The 10,544-nt window shown below is 51.9% G+C and overlaps 1 protein-coding gene across 1 annotated transcript; it reads left to right on the forward strand.

Annotated features, from left to right (window-relative positions):
- The first annotated feature begins 3,077 nt into the window (after positions 1-3,077).
- Positions 3,078-8,392, forward strand: FAM110C (family with sequence similarity 110 member C). Its single transcript, XM_077844322.1, has 3 exons — positions 3,078-3,609; positions 3,769-4,321; positions 8,255-8,392. Exons 1-2 carry the CDS (start codon positions 3,164-3,166, stop codon positions 4,289-4,291), a joined length of 969 nt encoding a protein of 322 aa, XP_077700448.1. The 5' UTR covers positions 3,078-3,163; the 3' UTR covers positions 4,292-4,321; positions 8,255-8,392.
- The last annotated feature ends 2,152 nt before the right edge of the window (positions 8,393-10,544 follow it).

Below are 10,544 nucleotides of genomic sequence, written 5' to 3' on the forward strand. Positions count from 1 at the left end.
TTAGTTTGTTAAATGATTCTATCACGAAAGCATATTGAGTTTTGTTAAATGTTTTTTCTGCATCAACTGAGATGATGATTTTTTTTTCTGCATTCTTCAATTCATTTTGATTGAATTTCATATGGTAAAATATCCTTGCCTTCCAAGAATAAATCCCGTTGGGTTATGGTGTATAATTTTTTTCAATATGCAGCTGAATTCTGTTCACTAGTATTTTGTGAGGATTTTTGCATTGATGTTCATATGGATATTGATCTGTAGTTTTCTTGCAGGGCCTTTGTCTGGCTTTTGTATCAGGGTAATGCAGGCCTTATAGAGCAAGTTAGGGAGTGTTCTCTTCAATTTTTGGAAAAAAGTCAAGAAGGACTGGTATTACTTCTTTAAATGTTTGATCAGTGAAATCAGGCCTAGGGCTTTTCTTTTTTGGGAGATATTGGATTATTGATTCAATCTCCTTACTACTTAAGGTCTACTCAGATTTTTCATTTCTTCATGATACATTCTTAGGAGGTTTTGTGTTTCTAGAGCTTTTTCCAATACTGTTACTTCATTTGTAGTACTTTTTAAAATTCACATATATCATGATAATTTCTTACTCCATAAAATACATGTAGAGGTATGATTGCAAGTGGTTGGATAATACTATCCTATGGGGTGTCACACATCACCTAGCCCTGTTGTTGAATGTAGAGTGACGTCAACTATCTGTCTGCAATGAAAATTCTCATACTGTGCACACATCTCTTCTTGGCTCCTTGGGATAAATTCCTAGCAGCAGATCTTGAGGATCACTAGGGCCATAAGCACTTTTTCCTGCTCTTACCAAGTCTTTTGAGGTGATGCCAGGAGGGAAATTAGGTGAAAGTTTAAGCTATCAGTTTAGCAACAAGAAAAATTTACTTAGGCAATTTTCTTGTCATTATCTTAGTATTCCAACTCCATTTTTCCAGTAAATTATCTGCTTAATAGGCAGAAAATTATGGACATAAATAGAATTAGTTTTGTCCAACAGCAATGTCTTAAATACACCTTTTTAATAGTAGCTTTACTTTTATTCTTAATATGTTCATTACTCACATGTGAGTTTACTATATTTAAAATTTGATAAACAGCTGACTAACTTATAACCAACAAAATAATAAATTTAACATTTAGTGAAAATTCACTGTGTACCAGAAGTGCTAAGCACTTTATATACATAATCTTATTAACTTAACAAAAACCCTAGGAAAGTGGATATAATGAGGTCTGATTTACAGATGAGCAACCATAGGCACTGATCAGTCCAACAAACAGTACAGTCTCAAGAGGACACAGCTGGAACCCAAGCCTGGATTGTTCAGATTAACATGTATTTAGTGCTCACTATCAAACAAGGAATGTTCTAAACTCTAAAAGTGAGAATTTTTACAAATGACAAAATAAAGATTCCGAAAGGTTTATTATTGGTCCAAAAGGACCTAGTGAATAAGTAACAAATCCCAGGGGACCCAAGCTTCAGAATTCTCTCAGAACTGTTGTAATCGCACAGGAAAATGTACAAATTAGACAAGGTAGCCACTTTGGATTAAGCAATTAAGCATATATATTCTTTTCCCTCTGACTGACAAGGGACCATGCTGCCTGAAGGGAAAAGAAGGCTAGACTTTGGGCTCCCATCAGCATCCCCTACAGCCCCAACCAGGAGTATCATGTTGTGGGAAACAACGTGTCCTGCCCAGCATCCTGCCCTCTCTAAACCTCTATCTTACTCTAGGTTTCCCCGTCCTCCTAACCTAATGGATCAGGTCTTCTTTTCCTGTGAGTATAAGGCATTTTCCCGGGACACTATCTGGGTAGTCTGGCTCCCAGGAGACCTGGTTTCTTGTTGGCTTCTATCCTGGACTATGGGGTCTAGCTTCACTGGGACTAAAGGTCTAAAGAACCGTTTGGCACAACCCGGATGCAGTTCTCTGATCATCAGGGGATGGTGGTCAGTCGGGGCTTCAACTACCGACCCACACCAGCCCCTTTAGGGGTCCAGTGGTACTCAACAGGTGCAGCAAAATCTGCCCCAGACCTTGACACCCCTCCTGCCCTCCACCCGCAGGCGGCTGGGTTGCGTTCACCCACAGCTTTGAAAGGTCAGCATATCGTGGAGTTGCCTTAAACTTAAGAGATAACATGGACATTTCACCGGTCCAGCAAATATTTTGTCCTTTGTCCAAGTTTTGGTAATAATGGAATTTTGGAAATATCTTCTCGTACACTTTTAGCATTCCTAGGCTGATCCACGCTCGGGTGAACGGTTTCCTCGTTGCCTTGGTTACAGTAAAAACAGCATCCAACTCCCTGGAGCCTCACCTCCTCCCACAGGAGTCCGCACCTGGGGGCCTGGCTGGGCTGATCCGACCCCGACCCGGGCCGGCCGGTGCCGCCCTGGACTCCACGCAGGCCCCGCGGGGCGCCCGGGATCCTTGCGCTGCTCAGTGCCTAGCGGTCCTGCGTCGGGGCCGGCCGCCCTCCTTCCTTTCACGCGCGTTTCCTCTCTGGTAAGAGCACGTGCTCGGGAGTGGGCCTTAGAAAACTAAGCTAAGGCGAGTGTCGGGACGCGCAGAGGTCACCGTAAGAGCTCGGAGGACGCGGGGCACCTGCCGGGGCGGGGGCAGCGGGATCCCTCCGCGTCCCGCGGGGACCCAAGGCCGACACCCGGGGCTGAACGAACTTTCCCGCGCCGGAGAGGCGGGTGGCGGGCGGCGTAGGCCCTGGGCGCAGTGCCCCCCGCGGGCTCCCGGACCGCGGCTGCGCAGCCGCCAGGTGCTGGGGGCGGAACCCGGTGCCCCGAGCCTGCGGGAGGCGAGGGCGGGGCCGGGCGAGGGGGCGGGGCCGGGCGGGGCGGGGCGGGGCCGTTCCGGGAGCTGCTCGGGACGGCGGGAAGGGAGGGGCCGGGGCGGGGCCGGGGGCCGGGGCGGGGCCGGGGGCCGGGGCGGGGCCGGGGGCGGGGCCGGGGGCGGGGCCGGTCGCCGATAGGTGCCGACCGGGGTTCGCCCTGGCTCCGGACCTGGGCCGGCTGGCACTGGGGCGCCATTCCCCGCCGCGCGCGGACTTCGGACCCGGCCGGAGAGTCCCGGGAGCGCCGGCGGGCGCGTCTCCACGGGGCGCGGCGCGGCAGCGGAGCCCGGGGATGCGAGCCCTGCCCGGCCTGGACGCGCCGCAGCGGCAGCGCCCGCCGGCCCAGCAGCCCGAGGGCCCCCGGGGCCGGGACGCGGCGGTGCCAGCGCGCAGGAGCGCGGCCGAGAGGCTGGCGGCCGACCGAGCCAAGTACCTGCGCGGCCCGCGGGGAGCCGGCCCCGCCCCCGAGGGCAGCAGCGCGGGGCCCAGCGCGGGGGCTGCGGGCGCCCCTGGGCCCCCCGCCCCCGCCCCCGCCCCCGCCCCCGGGGCCGTGGCGCGCAGGACCGTGGCGCGGAGGCCGCTGAGGCCCGACTCGCTGGTCATCTACCGGCAGAAGTGCGACTTCGTCCGCGGGCAGGGCGCCGACGGCCCCAGGGCGGGCCTGGTGAGGAAGCTCTTCCCGGGGCCCGGCAGGGACAGGGCGGCGGCGTGCCCGGGGACCGCCCGGGGGGACGACGAGCTCAGGGCCAGGCGAGAGGGGGCGGTCGTGAGCAGGTCCGGCTCCGTAGGGGCCCCCGCGGCCCCCGGGACGCCCCGCGGAGCCCCGCCTGCGCCCCCTGCGCCCCCCGCGCCCCCCGCATCCTCCGCGCCCCCCGCGCCCCCCGGGACGCCCCGCAGAGCCCCGGCTGCGCCCACCGCGGCCCCGGGGACACCCCGCGGAGCCCCGGCTGCGCCCCCTGCGCCCCCTGCGCCCCCTACGCCCCCCCCATCCTCCGCAGCCCCCAGGACACCAGCATCCTCCGCGCCCCCCGGCCCCCAGCCGCGAGGGAGCAGGCGCGGGGGGCTGCGGCGCTCCCAGTCCGACCTGAGCTCCCGCTACTCCGCGTCGCTGGCGGAATTCGACACGTTCTTCCAGTTCTGCGGCCTGGACCCCGAGGTGCTGGACGCCCTCGGGAGGGAGAACTTCTCGGCGGGGTCGGACCGCGTCACCCCCCAGGTCCGCAGCGTGAGCGTCGCCACCTCCGACAGCGGCTTCTCCCGGCGCAGCGGCGGCCAAGAGGGGCTGCAGGAGGAGGAGCTCACGGAGCAGGTGCCCAGCACCACGTCCGTCGTGGAGAGGAACGCCCGCATCATCAAGTGGCTGTACACCTGCAAGAGAGCCAAGGAGACGCCCGGCCAGGGGCTTCAGGGCCCGGCGTGAGCGCTCGCGCCCCGGAGACCCGCGGCCCAGGTGTGCATCTGCGGAGCCCGGGACGGGCGCCTCCTCGCGTGCGCGTCCGCGGGGCCTGGCGGGCGCGGCCGGGGTGCACGGATCCGAGGGACCCTGCATCTTAAGGCGCAGAGAGAGGCTCGTGCGTGCAGGGACCGCAGCCGAGGAGCAGAAGGGCCGCCAGCCCAGGTCCCCTGCAGGTCCAGGACCCTTTCTTTGGAGCGTTTTGCTTCCAACTGCCTGGAAATGCAATTCTCATCAAAGGAGAAATCCTTTATAAAATGCTCAGTCAGGGAGCAGCTTCTATTCCTCCAATTATTTCCTGTGTTGAAAATAGCCCGAGAGCCGCAGGGTCTGCGTGGACTGACCCGTGGGCATCCCGAGATTGGAGCGGCGCTTACTGGTCCACCCGCAGCCCTAGAGCGGGGCTGCCAGCACCCCTCCAGCAGGAAGGGAGGCCCTGAGCTGGTTCCTGGACGCCTTCATCCAACTGGCAGGGATGGAGAACTTATCAGCTTAGCATTCGTGTAGCTGCACAGGTCTTCCTGTGACTAAAATTTGTTTGAGTTGTCTTGAGAGTTTTCCCAGAAGAGTCTTAGTTCACAAGAAGGTGCATCAGGTGGTTGAACTGGGGCTGGGCTCAGTTACAACGGGTGTTGCAGAACTCCACAGGGCTGTCTGCGATTCGCAGTTTCTTTACCCCTTCAGATGGTACAGGCGATAAAGTTCTTCCCCTTGGACATCAGGAGCTCAGGGTTGGTCCCAAGTCCTTTGTCACCGAGGAACTAAGGAATGTTTATCCTTAGTGACCTCTATTCTTCCTTCAAGCACATGGGGTGATGGCATTTCGGGGTAGTGAATGGAAAAGGAAGAGAAGGTACCTTTTTGGGGTTCTCTTTAAGAACCAAGAATTTAAACACTGCACCATAATTTTTTCTCTTACGCTTCAGTGAGAACTTGCTATAGATTAAAACAAAATTCATGAGATGGAACTATGTCATCTGCTGTTGATAGAAACTAATTGAGGACACAGTATCAGTCTTCAGAGTGGTGGGCAGGCTGTTGCAAGATGTGATTGTACACAGCTCACCTGTTGGAGGACTGAAAAAAGGCCAGACTTCCTTGAGCAGCCGTGGCCTTGGTACAGACTAGAAAATTAACAAGGAGAAATGGATTGGATTCAGAAGAATCATGATTGGGGCCCTTGGGTGGCTCAGTGGTTGAGCGCCTGCCTTTGGCTCACATCATGATCCTGGGGTCCTTAAATCTTAAAAATCTTGAAAAAAAAAAGAATCATGACTTAAGTTTTTCTATACAATTTTTTGAATGTTACTGTATTTTTCACCAGCCTTAGAATCTATATAGGCAGTCAATATTTATTTTAAATATTTAATTTATTTATTCATAAGAGACACAGAGAGGGACAGAGACTCAGGCAGAGGGAGACGCAGGCTCCCCATGGGGAGCCCGATGCGCAAGTCAATCCCAGGACCTCAGGATCACAGCCTAAGCCAAAGCCTGACGCTCAACCACTGAGCCACCTAGGTGCCCCTATTTATTTATTTTTAAAGGTTTTATTCATTCATTTGAGAGAGAGAGAGAGAGCATGAGTGGGGGCAGAGAGGAGGGGTGGAGAGAGAAACAGTCTCCCCGCGGAGCAGGGAGCCCAACCCAGGGCTCAATCCCAGGTTCTGGGGATCATGGCTTGAGCTACCCAGCACCCTGGCAATCAACATTTAAATTAAAAATAATAAGAACACATTAACTTGTACTTTTCATAAATTGTCTTTTGAACTGAGGTGCATGTGTTCCCCCAGAGCCATCAGAACCCCTTGGTGTTGAGAAGGAATGTCGTGGGGGCTGGCATGTTTGCAGAAGCGCACCATCTACCAGACAGAGCACTAACGTGGGGTAATGGGGGTGTCTTCCACCAGACATCACTCCTCCCCCTTACCGCCCATTGTCCATAAAGTGAAGGCAAATAGGCGGGTGATTTCCGACCTCCATACCTTCTGACTGTGGTGAATGACCTGCATATCTGTGGTTCGTTATTGTCTCTAAAAAGTGAACTTCTTATAAATAGGTTCCCTTCAGGTTGCCAGAGCATGCGGTATTTTGTGCACACAGGGTAGCATTGGTGATGTAAATAGTGCTGAGGTGACAAGATGACACACGAAATAAAATAAAAGCTGACAGCGTAAAAGTCAACCCTCTCCCCTCTGGTCCACCCAGACCCAGATGCAGCCCCATCTCCAGTCTCCAGTGTCAGAGACTGTAGGGTTCCATCTAAGAAGTAAACCTTTGAAGCCATTTTTAGGTTTAAGCCTGTGAAATATGGAAGAAGGTGGGTTAGCTTGTGAGAACATTCAGTTTGTGACAAAGTAATTGAGGCAAGAGGAAAGGTGACAGGTTTAGGGAACTGCCGGTGAGAATCGATGCAGCAGTGCACAGCTTTCCCTCTCCAGTGATCGTGCGGGTTCCGTGGGAGATGCGGCGGCTTCCCGAGGTATTGTTTGGCTCAGAGAAGGGGGACGGACGTGGCCCGGGGCCTGCCCGCTGCTCCGTGTCCTGGTCGCCGGCGCCGTGCAGACTTGCTCTGCAGATCGGATCCCCGAAGGCCGGAGCTCGCCCACTTTGAAATCCATCGCAGGAGCCACGGGAAGTGAGCTGGGCTGGGCCCTCGCTCCGCCGCCCACGGGTGGCCTCTGGAGAGGACTGGCCCCCGCCGCACTGTCGTCTCTGGACTCATCTCCCAGCTTCTGGAAGCTGTGAGGCAGGAATGCAAGCTGTTGTTTTCCCCTAGTTTATCATGATATTTGTGCCGGAATCCGCATAGATTCATTTTAGGATTTCATAAAAATATTCAGGAAATCTGAGATGAACAAAAAAAAGTGCTTTTTAAGTGGGAAGGAAAACAAATCTACTTTATGTTGAGGCCTTTTCCCTTCGGTGAGTAGAGATAAATTTTAAGATATCCCAACCAGAATTAAATAAGAAGTTCACACGCAGAAAGTAAAAATGTTTCCTTTTCGAAGTCGAGGTTAGCAGAGCTGGCAAGAGCTGGGAGCCTGCCCGCGACCGCGGGGCCTGGAGCAGGGGCGCCAGGGGTGACCCGCATCGTGCGGCCCCACGCGTGGCTAAGCTGCTCTTAGGCCCCTCCGTCCTTCAGCTCATCGCCGCGGCCGGCCCGCCACGTCCCTCTGGGGTTCTGTCTTTCCCATAGAAGTTACTGGTGTTAGTGTTGTTGTAAAATAATGGTAATTAGGGATGAACGTTGCTCAGTTTCAAGGCAAAAAGCTCAGATAGTCTCACATTCGTCTTGGGTGCACGACGGAGCCGCTGGAAGCTGGGTGGGGGCTGCGTCTCACCCTCTGCCAAGAGGCCACGGGGACAGAGCGACCGGGGCTGCCCCTGCCCGCCTGTCCCCGGGTTTCCGGCGGGGGGGCTCAGCTCTCGAGTCACCGCCCGACAGTGGGTGTCAGGTGAACGGTGGGGTGGCCGGAGAGCCAGAAGGCCACCCCTGGCCGCCTTGAGGCCACCTAGCCCCGGGCTCTCGGAGAGACTGCTGTGTGGAAAGGGTGGAGTCCGTTTGCCTTCGCACGTGTATTTGGATCACCTGACTTGCTTTCAGCTTGTCCGATTCTGTGATAGGAAACACTGGTCGTACCAACATTAAAAAGAAATTTTCTTACTGCCTCAGGAGTGGTTGGAGGCAGCAGAAACGACCAAAGTCCAGAAAAAGGCAAAAGGGAGATAGATGTTGGTTCCGCCGCAGAAAGCAGATGACAGCTGTCTTTGCTAAGGCTGCCACCTTTTTTCAAAATTTAAAATGCAGAAAATATCACAAAACCAAAGACTGAGGACCAGGCTTTGTAGTCTAGTTCTAGTATTTGGCTTTACAACCTTTGCCTAGACTGACTGGTGTTGATTCACTGCTTTTTTCTTTCTCCTCAGGAAGCAAGTCTTCCAGTCTGTGGGGGCTCCTTGAAGCATGTCATGGGTGATTGGGGACCCCAGGGCCACCCTTACCGCCACAGGATTTGTCCAGTGCACCCAGGTGACCACATGCTTGCTGTTTTCCCAGGAATAAAGCACCCCATCGAAGAAAATTACATAATTCCAAAGAATTTGAAATGCTATGGAGAAGAGGGCAACATGGAACTTGGACATTAGCTGAGTTGTAGCTGTTTATAAACAGGTGAAGCGCTGGGAGGTATTTTCTTGTTTGAGGTGGATCTATCCTTGCTTCCGGAGGGCAACAGAGGAAGGGAAAGCTGCTTGGAAATATTTTCAGGGACATCTGTTTGACTGGCCTGGTGACAGAGAGGTACCACGATGCATTTTAATATCTAAATTGATTTTTAAAAGAAGGCAAAGGGTACGCAAGCCAAGCATGGATGCCATAGTATTTACTGCTTTCGATCAGTTTGGACTGTTTGACACCAACTAAATGAAAGTTCTGTAATCATGAGAAGATGTTAAACACTGTGCTAACAATGAGCAAACACACACAAGCTCACACTAAACCCCTCCATTTCTGAGCCTCACTCCACCTAAACTTGAGAAAGTACCTTAAAAATCACTGACAGCTACAAAGTCATTTTAGTAATGCCACTCCCATTGGGTTGCAGACATGTGGACGTGCTACTGAAAGAGAAGTTAGAGTTGATACCACTAGAAATGCATTTTCTGAGAGCTGGCAGGAAACTCGGGAGCTTCCCTCTCTCACAACCACAGCAGCACACCTCACTCTCCTCCACGCCTCCACGGGGCTCTGGTACCCAACTGCCCAAAGCAGAGGGGAGCCTCCAGTTACACAGAACACTCCCTGCCCGTTTGTCTAATTCCCACCTCCATGGATTATGCAGTCATCCCAGATTTGGCACCAGCTCGCCCTCCTCTACAGAAGATGTGTTTGAGACGAGGGGCAGCCTCTGGGCGGCTGGCCGACTCCAGGATCAGAACGCTGAAGGGGGGAGTTACTGTGACCCTAGCCCGCTCTTGACACCCAGACTACACGGATTTCAGATTGACAGCCTTTGGAGAGAAATTTTATATCAGTGATGACAACCCAAAGAAAATTTGTAACCTGATTTACTCTTTCAAGGTTTGTTGTGTTTTAACAACATACATCTCCTTAGGAGCAAAATGGAGAATACGGAGGAGAGAAAATGGGTTTCTCGATGGTAGGACATTTTATAAGCCAATGCATTTTGATATGTTCATGCACTTGTTTAATACTGTGTTCTGTTTTTGTAACTTTTACTGTGACAGTAGGCCTTTGAGCTAGTTAATATTTATTGTTGACAGTTATTGGTCTTCAAATAGTTTTCCTTAACATCATATGGTTTTAGTATTTATCAGCATAGTTTAAAATCATTTTCTCCTTGGTTATGTTCACTTGTGATTGCAAGCAGAGTACTCACTACTCTATAAAGTGCTCAGTACCATACCATACCGATTTGTTCTCAAGGAAGTCATATGTTGGCTCACAAATGTACCTTTGTCATCATAGACTCTGTTTAAAGACAACAGATTCCGTGCTTTAAGAATTCCCCCCAAATTGTTCCTCTCAAAATGCTGCTATTTTGCTCTTCGGTGGATTGCAGATAGTTTAAAAAGGTAATATCAAAGATGAGAGGAATTTTTTTAAAGGCTCTTTACAGATGTCCACTTCCCTTACTTACAGGTGTTCCGTTAATTGTATATGTCGATGCTTTAGGTGAAACTGTTTTGTGCCTTTCTACTGTCAGAAGAGGATGAACTAGAACTTAGGTGGTATTTTCCTTGGGTCAGGATGGTGCAGACTCATAATCCATATAATAGATAACAAATATATAAACAAACTGGTTGCATTTAAAAGCACCAAGATCTTCCAGAAGCATCTGTGCTTCAGTGGAGACACAGGGAAGAATTCAGCTGGAGTGAATTCAGAACTACCCTTTTTGAGAAGTGTGTGAAGAAGGGTAAGAGGGTGTCCCCAGGCTCCAAGAGGAGCCAGTGATGCTCTCTCTCCTCCGTTGAGATTCATGCCTCAGTATCAGATCCCTACTGTGTGGGTGGAGGTGAGAAGTCTTTTCCTAATCTGAATTACCCCAATTTTCTGGGTGACTTTGAGAAAATCAAACTTTGAAGCTCAGTCTGAATGCAAAAGTGTGTAATTGTTTTTCACAAGAATAGCAATAGTTACTGCTGTGAAACAATTTCATTTGTTCATGAAAGAATAGCATGTAAAATAATGATT

The sequence above is a fragment of the Canis aureus genome, chromosome 12 (assembly GCF_053574225.1).
Source record: "Canis aureus isolate CA01 chromosome 12, VMU_Caureus_v.1.0, whole genome shotgun sequence".
NCBI classification, from domain to species: Eukaryota; Metazoa; Chordata; class Mammalia; order Carnivora; family Canidae; genus Canis; species Canis aureus.